The sequence below is a fragment of the Mesoplodon mirus genome (assembly GCF_964341445.2).
Source record: "Mesoplodon mirus genome assembly, chromosome: 1".
NCBI classification, from domain to species: Eukaryota; Metazoa; Chordata; class Mammalia; order Artiodactyla; family Ziphiidae; genus Mesoplodon; species Mesoplodon mirus.
Window position 1 is genome coordinate 23,688,203 of NC_138976.1, and position 18,985 is coordinate 23,707,187.

Here is an 18,985-nt window from a genome sequence, read left to right on the forward strand (position 1 = left end):
GGCCTCCTGGGGAAACTTCAGGAAGACGAAGGCAGGGGAAGGAGGGAGGGCCCAGGAATCCCTTAAAAGAGCAAAGGCAAGACCAGAGGGCGAAGCAGCCTCGGTTTTCCTTCGACCACAGCCAGAGCCTCTTCTGAGGAGAGGTCTTCTCTGAAGACTGTCCACTGAGAAGGGTCGTGGGCTCCTGCACTGCCCCATCTGCGGCCTCGGGAAGGGCCCTGTGGGAATCTGCACTTGCTGGAGGACGAGGCACTAATGCAAAATCCACCCCACCCCCGGCTCCATGGGCTGCCTTCCTCTTCCCCAACCTCTAACTGGATCCTTGGGATCCAGTCTCCTTCGGCACCTCTGTTTGGATAAGTGCCAACTCCTCACTCATCTTCTCACTCACCATAAAAATAAATAAATAAAGAGGAAAGCGTGAATCCTTCCAGGTACTCCTGCCTTAAAGGATGTTTTGGAAAACGCAAAGCAGGTAAAAGGTCAGGATTGAGGCTTTGGAGACTAGACCCAGGCCACAGGCAACGAGGCAACCATGAGGTGGACGGGCCTGTGAGATCCATGGGTGGGAGGGTCTCGGGCTGCCTGGACTGAGACAAGGACTCGGGGGGCTGACCCAAGAGTTGGACTGGGCAGGAAGCAGATGCCAAGAAAACAGCTTTGGCCACAACCCACTAAAATCCACAGCAGCCACCTAAATGGGCACGGATTCTAGTCCTGCCCTGCCCTGGCTTGACAAGTGGCCGGAGCAAGTCCTCTCTCCTCGCTGGGCCTCTGTCTCTACTGTGAACGGTGAGTCTGAAGCATCGCGGAAGGCCTGGCAGTGCTGGTGATGTTCAAACTCGGTTCAGCCCCCTCCTGCTGGGGAAGATGGTCACCGAACTTCCATTGTGCTCAGACCACTGGCAGGCAGACTGACGTGTGCTTGGCGAAGGCGCTGACACTTGTGTTCTCTCTGGATCCCTTGCACCTCCTTCAGTGGATGGAAGCCATGTCTTTCATGCTTCTGGGTGGGATTCTTCTATTTCTTCCACTGCATTTAACATGCATGGTGCGGTGGTAGGTGGGTGGGAGGGAAAGGAAGCGGAACTGAGTAACAGCAGTCTCACTGAGGGTCTGCTCTGTGTGAGCAAGACCCCCGCTCCCATCAAGGGCAGGGGCTAGATAGGGGTGGAGTGTGGGAGTGTGTGTGCGGGTGTTCTTATCTGTGTGGAGGCAGTGCGGATGATCAGGAGCTCTGGCTCCATGTCCCCTGAGAGGTCAGGATTTGCCTTCTCCCAGGAGCAGGGTGACAGCAAGGCCATGTAGAGCCAAAGCACTGGCTCTAGAGCGTCCTCTGCTTATGGGCTGTGTTAACTTAGACAAGCTACTTTCCCTCTCTGAGCCTCCTTTTCCCCACATGTTAAATGCCTCACAGGGTAGCAGTGACCCCAGTTAATGGGGAGAGCCCTTTATGAAGTGCTGGGTGCTGAGCACCTGAGGGGTTAACACAGACCTGTCATCACTGCATTGCTGTAGGCAGAAGGGGGAGCGTGGGTGCTGAGTCAACATTTGAGGCTACCATTGCTGGAGCCTGAATGCCCCTTCCTGCAGCTTGACTCTCAGGGGGCAAAGCAAATCCCTCTGCCTCAGCGGCTGCCTCAGCCCTGAGCTGGGGGCTCTGCCTCCTTCCCGCGTGCCCAGAGGGGACACACCTTGCTCTGGGGATGAAACCCGCAGGTAAGCACTGGCCCCCCCAGAGACCCACTGCAGTGTATTAAAAAAAGGGATAAGAATATATATTAAATGACTGTTTTATTTACACACCCTATTCATAAATAATTGAATCCTTTTTTTGACTGCACAATGATTCCTTGGAGATCTCCTAATGATTACACTAAGTGACTAAAAGTGGATTAGTGGGCTTACATCTGTGTGTGGCCATGTTCTCCCACGTATGTGCTCACACTCGCACACACACACCAGAGGGGAGGCGGGATTCCCAGGGCCTTCAGGGCTCTCAAAGCACCAGCGTTTGGCTCCCAGCACCAGTGGGGCCCCGGTGGGAAAACTGCACCCCGTACACAGGTGTGAATTCCTGACGGCTGGAGAACAAAGAGCCGCAACCCCAGGAGCTCCCGCCCCGCCCCTCGGAGCTGCTCTCTTTTGTTCATCCTGGAAGGCATCTCTTTGGATTTGCAAATATTTTAATTCACAGAAACTCGAAGAGGGGTTGGGGGAGGGGCTGCGGTGGCAGGCTAGCCGTCCCTCAGTCTTTATCCAGGCTTTCTCCAGCCCCCGTGAGTGGCAACAGCATTCTAGAGACATGCAGTGGTGTGCTAGTACCATACACACGACACAAACTGGACATGGCTGGCAACAGCGGCCGGGCGGGTTGGCAGGGGCCACCGGCTCCTCCACGTCTGGGCCCCGTCACAGGGCAGGGAGGGGCTCACAGGGTCCGCACAGCCACGGGGTAGAGGAGGGACAAGTGCTCGGCCCCTTTGATGGGCAGCTTTCTGGTGGTGTAGTAGTGGATGACTTCTGGGACACTGTCGAACGGGGGGCTGTTCTGACCCAGGACGTATTTCTCTTTGGTTTTGGCCAGTTTCATGTGCATGAAGCCCTGGTTGCTCCTGTGAACAAAGTGCAGAGATTATTAGGATGTGCAGAATGACGAAGGCCCAGGATCAATCAGGAAAGCAATTCCCAGAGAGCTACTCACTTTTGCTCTGAACCGAGGTGTGTCATGAATTCACACTCATTATCCGAGAGAACTCTCCCTCTGGCCATATTCCTGCTAAGGTGTGAAGATTCCTTGCTGCCCAGGACAGAAGAGATCCCAGCCAAGAAGCAGCCCTGAGCTGCACCTCTCCCAGCCAGGAACAGCCCAGGACCGGCCGAAATGCGGCTGCACCTAAGAGCCCCCTCAATCCCAGCAGCAGACAGGGAATCAGCAGCAAACACGGCTGCAGGAGAATCTTTCGACCTCGGGAGCTTTGAGGGACTTCCTCCGGAAAACAAAGAAACCCCCAAACTTGGCCCCTCTTCCTATTACTGATGCAGATGAGAATTTAAGCCTTGCCTGGCAGGCACAATGTTTAAGTCCCCAATGCCCTGACAAGTAGGCAGGACAGGGGTCATCACCCCCAGTTTACAGATTAGGAAACAGAGTGTGGCAGGATGACAGGCGAGCTGTTCTCCAAAAACTGATGCTCTCTCTTCAGTAGTATGGAACTGCCAAGCCAGGGACTACATTTCCCAGCCTCCCTTGTATCCACTGTAGTCACGTGACTAGTTTAAGCCAATAGAATCTGGGGAGAATGTGTGCACCCCGGCTTTGCCCCAACGCAGGCACTCTCCTGTCTGTGCTTCCTCTCTCTGCTCAGTAAACCCTGCCTGCCTCCTTCTCCAAGGCCCAGGTGGAGTGTTTCCTCTGCCAGGAAGTCTTCCAGGTTCCCACTGGCAGAGCTCCTTCCTTCTTCCAGCTGCGCCGAGGATATAACGCCTCCATCAGCACTTGCCTTCCTGAACTGTGATTACTTATCCATCTTCTCAATTCCCCTGAGAGCTTCAGAGGACTGTGCAGGCTCTGTGCCCACCATGCTCGGCATCCTCCGAAATGGGTAGTGGGTGGGTTCCTTGGAGGTCAGAGCAGAGCCCTGTCCGTGACCCTCGCAGCTTGCCAGCAGCACCAGCATGCTGGGTGGGGTGTTGTTTCCACCTGGCCCTAGCAGACCTCTCCCGCCTCCCACCCAGGACTCTGGCCACATCGGGTCACTAACCCCTCCACCAACCTGCCTGTGCTCAGGCTGCCCTTTCCCTGCTCACTCAGCTCCAAGATTTAGCCACCACACTTGTGGATGCTTGGTTTCCAAAGCACAGTCCAAATTTACTGAGGGTGTGTTACTTAGTGAGAAAGCTGGGGCTCTGACCTCCTGCGCCTTCTCCAGAGCCCATCCTTGGGCACTGATAACTTGTGAGCAGACCTAGAGGCCCGGCTCCTAGGAGACCAGGCCCACCCCAGGCAAGGCCGAGAGCTCCGTGTGGACACGGTTTTGCAGTTTGTAGCCCTTCTGAGCTTTGATTCTTCTTGCTTCAGCTGTTCCCACATCTCTTCCATCCAGGACCGGGTTCCCCACGCTTACCGGCGCCTGCTCTGTTAATGCGTCAATTTGGACTCCAGGACCATTTTCAAATGGGCAGAGCAAATACTTAATGAAGTGCAGGCACTGAGCAATACATCTGCTCATAATAACGTATTTAGAGATGTCACCCTTAGCTTAAAGGAAATCATTCGGAGAGCAATTATGTTTCAAGAGAGAATAATTCCTATAAAGAACTGAAATTTACATCAAGATTTTTTAAGGCTAACAATGTTCTAATTACAGAGCCTGTGGCAAGTTCTGCTCCTCAGTGAAGGGTCATTTCATTGGAGAATTGTCTTGTCACATCTGAGAAGCAGGAGGCACACTTGCTTAAGCCGTTAGAAAGGAACTGGTGCGTGCCTTAAGTGAAAAAACGTGCAACTCCCTCTGAGTGAAGACTCCGCTACCTGCTACCCACATCCATGGAGAGATGGCAAATCTGTGCTGGCCTGGAAAGGGCTGTAATTGCTTGAATGCAGGGCTGAAATTGTGTGGCTAAGAAAACCGGTGACAGTTAAAAAGCTGTGCATTCTTGGAGGCCACGTGCTCAGCTTTGCCTGGAGAAGGGGTGTGTATGGGGGACAGCAGAGCTGGAGCTGCAGGTGAGTGACATGGTGGGTGGGTGTGGCCTTGGACATGTCATGCCCTCTGTGTGAGGTGGTATTTTGGGCTTTATGTACCACAGTCTACAGCTGGGGCTGCAAAGCGCAGGATGTGTTAGATCACAGCAACCAGTTGTGAGCCGGTCTGAGTGCCAAAGCTCTGATGGCACTGCAGGTACGAAGTTGCAGGGGGAGCTGGTTTAATTTCTAAGGAGGTTAAAGAAAATAACTCATACAGGTTAATGGGATATTTTCACACCAGTTGTTCTTAAAATGTTCAGTGAGGGAAGTGGGCAGGGATGGTGGTAACAGAGGACAGAGCCAGAGACAGAAGCGGAAGCTCCTCTGTTCCCAGGCTGAGGGCTTGCGAGGTCACCAGATACTAGGAACTCCACACTAACGCCTCCACATCAACAGACACAGGCAGCCGCTGGTACCTTCCTGCAGTCCCTCCTGACTCTCCAGGCCCACTGTTTGTTCTTCTGACACTCGCATTTCAGTACACACTAGTTTATAACCCTGAGCTGGGCTGTACTGAAGGGGCAGGCGGTTACAAAGTTCAGAGCCCAAGGCAGAGAACTCAGGCCCGTAACCCGAGTCCAGGGCCTGACCATTCCTGGCAGAGGGAGAGCTGGCCCTCACCCTGCAGCCCCGGCAGGAACGGCCCTTCCCCCTGGGCTCACGCACTGCACCCTCTGGTTCTCTGGACCCGAGGCTCTCCTTGGGCCGTACTGGGCTCATTCCCTGCCCCCACTGGATCCATGGGGAGACTAACTGGATGGCCTCTGAGGGTGCTTCTGGGCCTAAGGTCCTGGATTCCATGTGTATGAGCATAATCTGCTGCCCACACGGTGAGGGCTTCCTGCAGGAAGGGGTCGAGGCAGCCTCAAGCCCCACCCCCCTCCACTACTGCCCACGGCCTCCAGTGCCGCTGTCACAGGGTACTGGCCCGGATGGCCCTCAGGCTGATGTGTCCTGGGCACTTCCTGTGAGCCAGGCCATGTGCTAAGCACTGAGACTCAGATGGGAGGTGGCTGACACAGGGTCACACAGCAATCAGCAGTGGCGATGCTGCTTCCTTCCCTGGTGGGCCTTTCCCAGAGCCCACGCTCCTGACCTCGGCACTGTCCAGCTCCAGGAGAGAGCCCTACTTAGCCCCCAACACTCCACGTGAGGCCAGGCGCATGGTGGGCGAGAAGCATCAGAGCCTGAGTGAGTGACTCCTTGACTCCAAGCCTCAGTCCCCACGACACCCACCCTGCAGGGCTGATGATGGGTCAGAGCAGCACAGGGGCTAGCAGTGAAAGGCCATCCTGGGGATCGGGGACAGTGTGTCCTGACCGGCAGAGCCCCCAGCCACGGAGGGACCGTCACACGGAGTTGGTGGGCCCTGCAAGGTAAGCAGGCTTTCTTCCTGAGATACTCTATCAAACCCGGACTTATGCAAAGGTCCGGCAGAGCCTTGTCAACACATAACTACAGGGTGTGCGGCAGTGATATACCCTGATCGGTCACAAGGTCTCCACGAGTGAGGTGCCACCTAACAACAGTTGAAGATTTAAAAACAGCTGCCAGGGATGGCTTTAAAGACTCCCAACTCGGGGGCTTCCCTGGTGGCGCAGTGGTTAAGAATCCGCCTGCCAATGCAGGGGACACGGGTTCGAGCCCTGGTCCGGGAAGATCCCACATGCCGCGGAGCAACTAAGCCCGTGCGCCACAACTACTGAGCCCACGTGCCATAACTACTGAGCCCACGTGCCACAACTACTGAAGCCCATGCGCCTAGAGCCCATGCTCTGCAACAAGAGAAGCCACCGCAACGAGAAGCCCATGCACCGTAACGAAGAGTAGCCCCCGCTCGCCACAACCAGAGAAAGCCCGCGTGCAGCAACAAAGACCCGACGCAGCCAAAATAACTAAATAAATAAATTTAGATATATATATAAAAAAAAGACTCCCAACTCTACTTAGAAGACAACATCCAGCACAAGAAGAGAAAAGATTAAATTTTCCAGGGAGAAGAGAGGGTGCATCAGATAACCAGCATGCCCAAGGATGCTGTGGTGCTCTGGACGCTGCTTTTGGAGCAAGAAGCAACCTGGGGACCATCTCGTTTCACCCTCTTGGGGTATCCTGGAGGAAACAGGTCAGAGAGAGCAGCACTCTGGCTCAAGGCACACAGCAAGGTAGGCTGTGGTTATGGCAAGAACCTGGGGCCCACGCGTCCACGGCCAGGTGGGCCGGGTCCCAGGCCACCTCCCATCATGGCTTCTGAGAAGGCATGGGTCCCCGGGGAGCTCAGACAGGCCGCCACCTGCCAAGCTCCTGTGTCAGCCCCGTCTCCTTTGATAGGACATCTTGCAAGAGCTAAGTCACAATTAGGGGTGTCTCCAGTGGGTGACCTGACTAATGAGTCTTGTAAGGCTGGTAGAGGCTGGGGATGCTGTGGCTGTCAGGGCGTTCAAATGGCTCATTATCATCACAAAAAGCACCTCCTCATCACCAGGATTATCAAACGTGCCTGGCGCGCTGGGCCTAATAACAGACCCCACCTTGTCTCATAATCATGGGCTTTAATAAAACATCACTCAGCCTGCAGCTGCTGGCCCGAACAGGGTGCGAGGCCTCACCTCTTGCTTTTAGACCTAATTGCTTGATGCATATTTCATGAAGAATCTTGAGTAATAGTTATGTTAAATTGCTTCTTTTCACGATGAAGTGACTTAAGAATACTTGCATATAATATTTATGCAGGAGAAGGCAAGGAAATTGCCCTTTGGGACTAGCATGTAGGACCTGGTTACAAGAAACCACACACAGAGGTGAGCTCTGGTTTACCTCTACTGAAAGGTGGTTGAGGAGCTGCTCTCTTCACTGAGATGCCCCAGAACATTGTCCCTCAGCTCGAAACCGTCCAGGGCTCCCCACTGCCACTGCAGAATGAATGCTCGAAGCCTACCGTGCACCAGGCACTGAGCTGTGCCACTGCTACATGTTACCTCATTTAAGCCCACAGCAAGGTTGATAAGTTGCTTGGTGTGACTACCGTTGTTTACAGATGGGGAAACTGAGGCTGAAGGAGGTTGTGTGCCTTGTCCCGTGGGACACGGTGGGACCAGGATTTCACTGTGTCTGTCTGACTTTGAAGCCTATGGTAAGCACTCAGGGCCCTGACACTACCACTGCAGCCTCATCTTCCCCTGCTCAGCCACCCAACCAGATGGATCCAGGTGTCCAGGTCCCTGCAGCTCTGTGAGCTCCTGAGGTCAGGAACTCTGTTCACTGGGACGTTTCTCAGCAGGTCAAGCCTTATTCCCCTTTGGGCTCTCAGCACATGCCTGGCACACAGCCGAGCACTCCGTTCATCTGTCCATCCATCCACCCAGCAGCTATCTAGTGAGTGTCTATCTTGGGCCAAGGAAATGAGGCCCTGTGCATCCTCCTCTCTGGACTGTAAGCTCCAGAGGGCAGGCTGGTGGCGACTCCACCAGGTCCCCGAGTGTGGTCCAGCCAGGGTAGAAGCTGCCTCTTTCAAGGCCAGACACAGTGGCTGCTTTGCCTGGTCAGCATTGGTCGCAGGAGGAGCCAGCTTAGTGAGGGGCAGAGCCGTGGGGAGAACCTAGAGGGTCACCTCTGCAGGGGGTACAAAGGCACCTGCCTCTCAAATTGGAAAGAGAAGTCTCACTTGAGGGAAGCCACAAGCCACAGAGAAGCATGGGTCAAACCTTTTTCTTTCCTTGGGATTCTACAAGAAATCATTCCCGGGTACAGAGCCAGCCAGTGCCCCTGCCCAGACCTAGATAAACAAAATGAATGTGACACAAGTTCCCTCCTAAAACCACGTCTTCCTGAGGGCCCAGGCCCTCCCCACTCTGGGGCCCAGCAGATCTCAAAGTGGCTGTATCTCTTCCTCTTCTTGTGGGTTATTTTAATTAAAAAGTTGAATCTTACATTGTACAAAGATTCCTGAGGCCAGATCGGTTAAGAGAAGAGGAAGGATGAAATTGGGCATCTGAATGTCCTCAACAGTTGGTTGCAGGATGATTCTCAGGGGAGGGAGGTGTCGCCTGCTTTCCATGAACATGACAACAGCAACCAGCATTCACCCTCAGAGCTCTCGGAGCACAGGTCTTGTGATCAGCGTGGAGGGCATGAGACCAGCCCATCAGGTCCTTCTGACCCCACAAGTGTGCACCCAAGTTGGAGTGGAGATGGACACAGACGTTTGTATCGAATTAACTGGGCATAGGTGCGTTCTAGGCCCGGCTCTAATGCTGATTTGCTGTGACCTTGGGTGAGAGAGCATCCCAAGGGAGCCAGCCTGGAGGGTGACCATGGCAAGATACCTCCTGCCTCCATGGCCACCTAGGGGCCTACAAAACAGGTACTTCCTGCCATAACCCCACCCCCTGCTCGGCAACGCTGCCTCTGCAAGCAGATGGCTCTGATTCAGGACGTCTGCTCTTTGACCTCCTGGGAGATGGGATATTTTGCTGGGTAAGTGTCTACAGAGAAACTCCTTGTCACATCTGTGAAACAAGCCGCTCCAGAAACACTCATGAGTGCCTGCAGAGAAGCATGTTCTGAGGAGAGCCCTGGGCCTGCTGTGGGAAAAAAATACCCAGATCTCAAGTGATGGGGCGGGGGCAAGGTACCTGGCTGACATCTCCTGAGGATGTCAGGCTGGCATCTGCACATGCTGTGAACTACGAGCACAGGGCCTGGGAGCCTGGCAGAACAAACGTGTACAATGTGATGGCCACCGCTGCCATTGGACTGGACCAACCGGTGGCTTTACAAAGAAGCTGGGAGGGCTGGCATTATCTGCAAGACACCCACTGCACACACGAGAACACCAAGGGCCAGAGGGAGAAGCAACCTGCCTGAGTCACAGCGAGAGGACACCAGGGCTTTCTGAGCCAGGGGACCAGGACGTGAGTCCCTCTAGCTGTGTGTTGGGGTTCTCCAACTGTGCAGTGCATGGGGTGAGGGGCATGGAGGCCCTTTCCAGCTGGCATGTTCTAGGGGTTGAGGAGCTGCAGGAAGGGGCTTATGAGGTCACATGCCACCCACCGCCTTCCGAAATAGCCTTCAGGGGGACAAGCCAAAGACACGCGCGCCAGGTTATGGTGAACAAACATCTAAATGTGAACACCGCTGAGTCAAACAACTTGATTTACAACCAAATAATTAGACTTTCAATAAGCACACTGGCAGTGATAAGCCTCCCCAGGAAGCCAGGGCATTTCTCAAGCTCTAAGTTGGCAGCTCAGGGAGAGGGCCTTCAGTAAATCACTGAAAAGCCATCTCCAGGCAGAAGGAGAGCCGGCAGATGCATCTCGCGGCAAACATGGAGGGGCATAAGGCTTGTTTTGTGCCACGCAAAGCAGCATAGGTCAAAATGAACTGATCTGGGGCAATTTTTCAGGAGTAGACTAACAAAGTGTCAGGCAGGAGGATTTTAATGATCCAGACTGACAGCTGAGGGAGTGAGCCTCCCATCACTGGGAGTGTGTAAGTGGGAGGGTAATGATGCATGGGGGCAGGCTGGATGACTTTTGCAGTCTCTCTGGTCAGTGTTCCTAGCAGTCCTCAGGCTCCAGCAAGTGCACATGAAAACTGCAAGGGGAGAGGTGGAGGCAGGGGGAGGGGTGACATGAAATGTTTCAGAGATTTAGGAAGGGGAAAGAGGACTCTTTCAGGAACACAAAGACGCTTTTGTGTTTGAAGCACGTGGGGTTGATGGTGGTGGCTGAACTGAAGTCAGATGCCTGGGTTCATACTCTGATCCTATTGATGTCTTTGGCTGGTCAGGTCCCCTCTCCCTGGGCCTCAGCATCCCCGTCTGGAAAAGGTAGAGGGGGTTCCTCCAGTGCTGAAGTTTTCAAGCTAATGAGAGACATCACAGTGGTGTGGAGGGTGTGCCAGCCTCGGCCAGGAAGACTAAGGCAGGGCAGGATGGCTATCCTCATGCAGGTACAGGGAATCCCCGGGCTTGAGGACAGCACAGTGGCAAAAGCAAGGCTTCTTAACATCCGTGCCAACGGGATGGACAGAATGCATTCAGGCCTGGGGTCGGGTAGAGGGGGGTTTCCTTCTACTAGGACAAGCCTCTCTCCACCCATACTCTTCTTGGAGCACTGGTTCTCAACTCGGGCGAGTTTACCTCCCTCCTGGAGGAACCTGACAATGTCTGGAGACAGGGGAGCTGCTGGCATCTACAGGTGGAGGTCAGGGATGCTGCATAGGACAACCCCACAACATAGAATAATCCAGCCCCAAATTTCAACAGTGGCAACTCACTAGTCACCCATGCCTCAAATCCTTCATCTGTGAAACGGGAGTAACAAAGAGTCCACCCTCACAGTAGTTGTGAGGGAGAAGTGAGAATGCCTGTGTGAAGGAAGCAGGAACACCTGATAAAGGTTAGTCATCTGGCTCCTTATTTAAGGGCTTAAGACACAACACAGAATTTGCAAAAGGGCTTCAAAGGGCTCCAGGCTGTTTCCAAGGACCAACTCCCACTTCACCACCAACCAGCAGGTGCAGGGGGAACACATGGTACCTGAAGGAAGGTCCAGAACAGGGACTGGGCAAAGGCAGCCATAAGGGTAAGCACCAGCTGCCATGGAGAGGACTTTGAGGGGGCACAGGGGCTTTTATAGGCAAAAGGGGAACTGGAAACCTGAGGTTGAGCCAGGTGAGGCTGGGGAGTGAGATGAGGGGAGCACTCCGGGATGAGGAAAGCAAGACGAGGGCAAAGGGACCACCACCTGCAGACCCAGGGGGACCCAGACCTGAGTCTGAGTCCCCTTCTGCCACCCTGAGCTGTGCCTCTCTCTGAGCCTCAGTTTCCTCATCTGTGGGATGGAGTTTTCACTGCCCACCCGTAAGAACCATCCTGAGGTCTGAGCTGGATGGTGCATGAGCAAGTTTGGCAGGTGCTAAGGCTAGGGGTTCTGTCATGGCTTTGTTCCCACCTGCACTGCAGGAGCCTGAGTAGAAGTTGCTGCCCATCTGGTTTGCCTTGCTGACTCCGTGCTGCCCGGGCTGAGCACTGAGCGTGTCTCCCTGTCTGCCTGGTCTGCCATTCATGGCCACGTTGGCAGCAGGACCACATCCTCCAGCTGGGCAGCCTGCCTGGCTGGGGTGGCAGGCCTGGGTTCTGGCCCTAGCTCTGTCGCTGGGTGACTATGGGCATGGTGTTTATGACCCTGAGATCAACCTTCCCAAACATGGAGTGGTGTTTCACAACACTCTCAAAAGCACATTGTTACACAGCAGGGTCCACATGAAAACAGAATGGGAATGATGAGGAAAGAGGCTTCTCTGCTTAAAAAATACTGGTCTATGGCAGTATTGTGTGTATTGCTCTGTATTCAACATTTCTGAGATAGACAAGACACCAAGCAGAGGCTTTTGAGACCATGTGTTTCCCTGCTCTTATTTTACAGATGACATTAAGGCCCAGAAAGGGGTGGAGGTTTGCTCCCATTCTCCAGTGAATCCAGAATGTGCCCCTTCCCCCCAACCCCGCCCCCGTGCCATTAGCTGTAGGGGATTCTTGGGCACTACCCATAGCCTCTGTATGCTCAGAGTAGACAGCAATGCCTGTGACAAGGTGGAAGGTGGAGGTGGGTGTGCAGGGAGGGGGAAGAAGGCAGCAATCCCCCCACACCCCAATTCTCATCCTTGTCCTTAAAGCACAGTGCTTACCCTCACTATCCTCCAGACCCAACTCCTTTCCTGGCTGGGGTGTCCCTTGCTAACTGACCAACTGATTCATTAGCACAGCAAAGAAGGGGACTCGCCCACAAAGCACCTGATCCAACTCACAGTTTTACTCAAACAAGTAAAGAAGGAAAAATCCAGGAGGGCCTTTAAAAACTGAAAGCTAAAACAGATCTACCTGCTCAGTGGTCCTGCCTCTAACCTGAGGGTCCGTTCTTCCTCCCTGGAATTTCAAAGGCACACAGTTGACTCTAAGCCACCCAGACACCCTGGCCAAGGGCCTTTTGCACATCATGTGAATGATGGTGATGGTGGTTTTCAGTGGAAAAGCTCCCAACAGTCCTTGGGGATCTGGGCCTCAGTTTCTTCATCTGTGAAATGGGGGGGACTTTATGATATTCCTTAAAGTCACTGAAAGCAAGTGAAAAGAGCTCTGAACTGGATGTCAGGGACCTGGTCCCAGCCCTGGCTCCTGTCCTCTTGGGCCTCCGTTTCCCCATCTATCTATACAACAAAGGGAGAGAACTAGGTGACCACTGAGGTCCCACAAACTGCTAAACCTTTGAAACTTAGCACATAGGTGCTCACACCACGCAATGAAGAAGGAATGACTATTCAGATATTAAACAAAAGGACTGACCTTCATTACAGACATCCCAGAGTTTCAGGGTTGGAAGAGGAGTGCAGGTTTCTCAAATATAGAGGTTCTACAAATGTGCCCCAGAAAGCCTACATCAAAGTCCCTGGGGATTTGCTAAGCCTGCAACTCCCTGGGCCTCTCTGGAACCTGAATCAGATTTTAATATGCTCTTCAAGAGATTCCGATGCACATTCAAGTTTGAAAACCACCATTCTAATTCTGTCTGATGATGCAAAGTCCATATTCACACCTCATGTTCAGCTTTTGTGGCTTACCCCCAGTGTTGGGGAGCTTACTCCTTACAGGTACAACTTTTTCCAACCTTTGATGGCTCTGACCATGAGAAAGTCCTTCTACGTTCTGAGCTGAAATGTGACTTAGCACATTCCAGCAGGCCACAGCTGCTCTGCCTGCCCTGGGAAGGCCCCCTGGAGAGCGGAATACAGAAGCAGGCAGAGACCTGTGGCTGCTCCTCTCCAGCTGTCCTCTCTCGTCCTGGTCCCCCCTGCTGCTCACGATCTCTCATACACATGCTGGCCTGCAACCGGACAGTGTCCCCAATGGATATGTCCCACTTGGCCATTAGCCTTGCTGTCTGGACACGACTCCATCACCATGTGGACACCCTGAGCCTTCGCTGAACTCCTTTCTGGTGTCTTCTGACCTCCAGAGTCCACCTCTCTCTTCCTCCTCCTCCCCATCCCAAGGGACAGGATCTCATTGGCATGCGAGTGTCAGTGGGTGCAGACAACATGCACCTCTTGACCAAACCAAAAGGGGCACCAGTCCAAGAACATTAAGAAGCAAAAGCCCCACTGGCTGTGGCCACACTTGGAAGGTTTGCAAATGTAATTCTGAAAGGTCACTGCCAGCCCTTAGTAATCTGGGCTCTGGAGGGCGAATCCTCTCATGTTGGGCATTCATTCTGGCAGCTTCTTGACAACCTCTGTCCACAGGGTGGAGAGTTTTCTCAAAATTAAATCTCCGGCTCTTTGCTCCCTAATGAAATTGATTTCTGCCTTGATACACAACAAAGCTTTCATTTTATTATTTGGCTAGGGTTTGACCACATTAATTACAGTTTTTTTCAGCATGGCTGCAAGTAATTGAGTTCCCAAAAGTTACTTACTATTGGAACTGATTGCTTTTTAAAAGCACAACTTCCACAAAAGTAAAACAGTCAACCCTCTTTTCATCACAGAAGATTTTCAGGGGGTAAGACTGGAACAATTGAGGACAGGAAAAAGTATTTTTCTAGCCTGAAAATCTGAACTCAAAATGGGATTATGCTCCCATTTGGAGACCGTGAATCTGAAAGGTGGGTGTGCCCAGCACACACCACCTCATGCATTTGCCGCCTCAGTGGTTTCATCATAACTTGTGTCAGAACTCATATACTGCCCCCCCCAAGTTTTTAATCATTGTTACTGGCACAATTCTACCTGCCTCAGAGGATACGCTGCAGAAGCCTCTTTAATTTCTAACACCAGGTACCAGGGACTGCAAAGCACCTGCCCAGCACCGTGTAAATGCGTTTTTCCCTGGGAGGCTGTGTTCAGCCAGGGTGGGGTACACACCTTTAGTGTCAGGTGGAAATGAGGGGCATGTGGCTACTCTTTGGCAAGTTGGGTGGTGGGAAGGAATTGTGGAAAAGATAAAGGACCAGAGATGCAGAAGCTGTGGGGAGACAGAGAGAGCTGACTAGGACTTCAGAGTATACAAGGCACATCTCTGTCCACAATATTATTAGTCACCTGGGCCACGGGGGGCTTACGTGGAGGGGACAATTGAAAAGTTGGCACCACAGGGAGTTAGCACCACAGGGAGAGGGGACACTGCAGAGACCTCTCCTCTAATACCAAACCTAATCATCCTTCTACCTTTCTGTTACTTCCCAATACATTATTATCGTCCTAGGCCCTGCTCACATGCCACCTCCTCCAGGAAGCCTTCTGAGATGCCCCCAGTCAGACTCACTTTCTTCCTCCCTTACTTATTCTCTGCTACACCTCCCTCCATCACAGTAGTCACCTATTCTTGTCCCCGTGCCTGGACTACAAGCTTAGACTCTGATGTGCCTCTGTCTGCCCATCCAGTCAAAGGCCTGGTGCCTGGTAGGAACGCAGCAGTGACAGCTACACTGCTGCACTGTTGCCCCTGCCCTGAAAGTCTGTGCTGAGAATGTGACAAGCTGGTCCTCAAGCCGCCCAGGGCCGTGAGCAGCGTGTAGATTTTCAAAAGGAAAATAGAAAAAAAAAAAAGTTCTAATTAAAGCATTTCTAATAAGCCAGCTTTGCCAAAACCAATTGTTTCTGATATTCCTCCTAGGTGAAGCAATCCTTTAAAAAAAGGTATTAAAAGTGGCAGAAAGCACCCTCAGCTGGAAGGAGGATGGCGGCTGCTCACTGGGGGAGGGCTGCCCAGAAAAAGGCGCGTTTTTTTTTTTTTTTTTTGCGGTATACGGGCCTCTCACTGTTGTGGCCTCTCCCGTTGCGGAGCACAGGCTCCGGACGCACAGGCTCAGCGGCCATGGCTCACGGGCCCAGCCGCTCCGCGGCATGTGGGATCTTCCCAGACCAGGGCACGAACCTGTTTCCCCTGCGTCGGCAGGCGGACTCTCAACCACTGCGCCACCAGGGAAGCCCCAGGGTTTTTTTTTAATTTTTGAATTTTATTTATTTTTTTATACAGCCAGTTCTTATTATTTATCTATTTTATACATATTAGTGTATACATGTCAATCCCAATCTCCCAATTCATCTCACCACCACCGCACCCTCCCCGCCACTTTCCCCCCTTGGTGTCCGTAAGTTTGTTCTCTACATCTGTGTCTCTATTTCTGCCCTGCAAACCAGTTCATCTGTACCATTTTTCTAGGTTCCACATATATGCATTAATATACGATATTTGTTTTTCTCTTTCTGACTTACTTCACTCTGTATGATAGTCTCTAGATCCATCCACGTCTCTACAAATGACCCAATTTCGTTCAGAAAAGGGCAGATTCGAGGCACAAAATGGAAGTGTGTGCACGTGTGAGTGTGACACACCCACACTCATACACAGCAAAATATCATTTTTATAGCTTTAGTGTTTGAACTGTGGGAGCAAAGACGAGAGCTATAAAATCTGACATCCGATTTTATAAATCTGCCCCAAATACCAAGAATGTTTATGGAGAAAATGGGAGAGAAAATATAGCGTTATGGGCTCAGAAGGGTAATAACACTGGGATGGAAGTTGAGACATCTGGGCTCTGCCAGCAACTCGCTGCGGGACCTTGGGAAGGTCCTTTTCCCTTCCTGTGCCTGTTTCTCTCATCTGAAAGCCAGGGTCTTGACCTGGATGATTCAAGACCCTTCTGGCTGCAAGGGTCTGAAGGTATGGGGAACAGGAAACCTTGGGATTTTACTGAATGAAGCTGGTTGCTTCAAGCCCTGCCAAATGCCTCTGGGCAGGGGCTGATCGCATTTCCTCCGGGGGGGCCTTTGAGTTATTTACCTAGCTGTTAGCAAAGTAAGACCCCCAATACTCCCCCGGGGAAAGCACAAGGCTCTGTAAATAATACCACCTGCATTCATACAGACACTCAGGGTTTACTAAGAGCTTTCCCTTCCGGTGTGTCCCTGAGCCTCGGGGCTGAGGCTCAAGAGACGTGAAATAACTCGCTGGGTGACCCTCATGGCTGGTGGAAGCAGTGGGATTCAGGCCCTGGTCCTCTGGTCCCTGACTGCATCTTTCTCCATGTTGCTGAATCTGCTGATGGCAGATTCAAGGTCTGTATCTGTCACCATGGCCTGCCCTTGCAGCACCCCACATGCCCTCCCAATCAAGCCATTCCCAGATGGCTTTTGCAAAAATATTATTAAATAAGTCCTATTAACAAGATGTTAGAAATGCGATTGGAAAGAAATATTTTTCTCATTTAAAGAGACCACCCAGTGCCTCAGAAGGGAAGCTGTCCCAGGGCACAAGAGGCTTCCTGGCAACAGTTGGAACGCCTCCCACGGCAGGCGAGCCTTACAGGGAGATTTATGGGGGCTGATATGAGATAATTAAAAAACAGCTGGAAATGTAATCAGGGTGGCTCTGACTCTGGAGGGGACCAGGGAGCTCTCGGGGGAGCAAAGGGCAATGCCGTGTGCTTGGCTGGGAGGGGAGATGCAGCAAGTCAGGAAGGGAAAACCCAGCCCATCAGCAGGCACGCTGGGCACTGCCAGGCTGGTGGGTGCTCTGGACAATGGGTTGGCAGTGTGAGTGCGGGCACCCCTTGCCTCTGGTTTTGGGCAGCTGAGTTAGGACGAGTTTCCTGGGTTTTTCAAAACCATTCCAGGTCCATGTTGCAGCTGGTGGTGCCACCACTCACCCGGCTGTTCAGAAATCTGGATGAGGCCCCTGACTTCTCGCTCTTTCTCACCCTCTTCACTTCTACCAGGACACAGCCTCTGTTCTACTCCCACTGCCCTAGGCCTCCGCTGAGCTGTTGCAGCCTCCTCAGCAGCCAGCGCTTCACCCCCATCTGCCTTCCAGACACCTCCACGGTCAGACGGGGTTTCTGAAAACCTCTGTCTCTGAAGTTCACTGTTTTCATTTAGTCTCCTGCACGGGGCGTTTGAGGAGCTCCTAATTGCACCACCTCCTTTAAACCTTTTAGAAGGAGAAAACACGTCGCACACTAATTGAGCAGAAAGTTCAGTCTCCCTCCATCGGTCCTGAAAGGATGTGAAATCCTCTGTGTAGTGAGAGCAAAGAGGCAGACGGCCCCTCCTCCCTGCCTGCCCTTTGTCTCAGGCCGATGCAAATGCTGCCAGAAAACAGGACCTGGATGGGAAGCCGGGAGGCAAACAAGCTTCTTCCTCTCTCTGGTCTCAGTTTCTCTACCTGTACAGGGCATTGGGCCAGGTGATGTAAAAGGTCTCTTTCTGTTCCCTAAATCCCAAGATTTCTGCTCAAGTGTACTTAATGTATGAGAGCTACTGTCCTGGACCAGGTTCTGGTTCTTGTAATCGACTTATAATGTCTGAAGATGTGGAGGCAGAGATAGAGGGTCAGCAGGACAGTGAGGGGGACAGAAAGGAATGCTGTTGAAGTGGTCATCATCTTCAGGTACTGATCAAGAACTGGGAGATCAGAGAGGTTAAGTGACTTACCCAAGGTCACACAGCCAGAACAAGGGCAGCCTGGATTGGACTCTAGCCCTGTGATTTGAGTCTTAGTCATAACAATGCAGGATTTTCTCAAGTTGCAGCCTGCATAAATTCTAAAATCCCACCACCATAAAGGGGAGTAGCTGCGGGCATGGACAGGTCCAGACAATTCTCAAGGCTCCAGACCACACCAAGCTCTTTCCTCAATAACCCATGGCTCTCCAAAGTCTGTAACAAAGACAGTGGGCTACCACTCACTTAATGCCTGCTGGGCACATGCCAAGCACTTCACGTATATCATCTCTTCAGGAATACCTCTGTAAAACCCATTTTATAGATGAGGAAATTGAGGCTCAGAGATGTTAAGTCCCTTTGTCCAAGACCACCCTGCTAGTAAGTGGTAGAGCTAGGCTTCAAGAGCCCAATCCAGACTGATCCAGAGCCCATGTCTTCTGCTGCACAGAGCTGCCTCTATCCTGGGGAGACGGGGAGGAGTTAGTGATGGGATATATTGAAAACTGTGGATTGGAAAGTAGGCAGCTTCTCTCCTCCTGGGCTGCTGTTTCCTGAGAATGGGCAGCTCCTTACCCTGCCCATCCCCAACTGCCTCAACCCTCCTCACTTCCCAAGGCCCACGTCAAAACCCCTCCTCACTCCACCCCTTCCTGCCATCACTGTCTGCCTGGAGTCAGTCAGCTACCCCTGTGCCGGTCTGCCTGACCCCCACCTCTCTTTCTT

At 52.5% G+C, this 18,985-nt stretch overlaps 1 protein-coding gene across 1 annotated transcript in view; it reads right to left on the bottom strand.

Moving 5' to 3' along the window:
• Positions 1–2,168: 2,168 nt before the first annotated feature.
• SHB (SH2 domain containing adaptor protein B) overlaps positions 2,169–18,985 on the bottom strand; it is a 131,935-nt gene continuing 115,118 nt past the window's right edge. Inside the window, exon 6 of the mRNA XM_082643433.1 lies at positions 2,169–2,615. Within this exon, the coding sequence (XP_082499559.1) occupies positions 2,432–2,615 (184 nt within the window). The 3' untranslated portion in view covers positions 2,169–2,431. The remainder of the gene's footprint in view (positions 2,616–18,985) is intronic.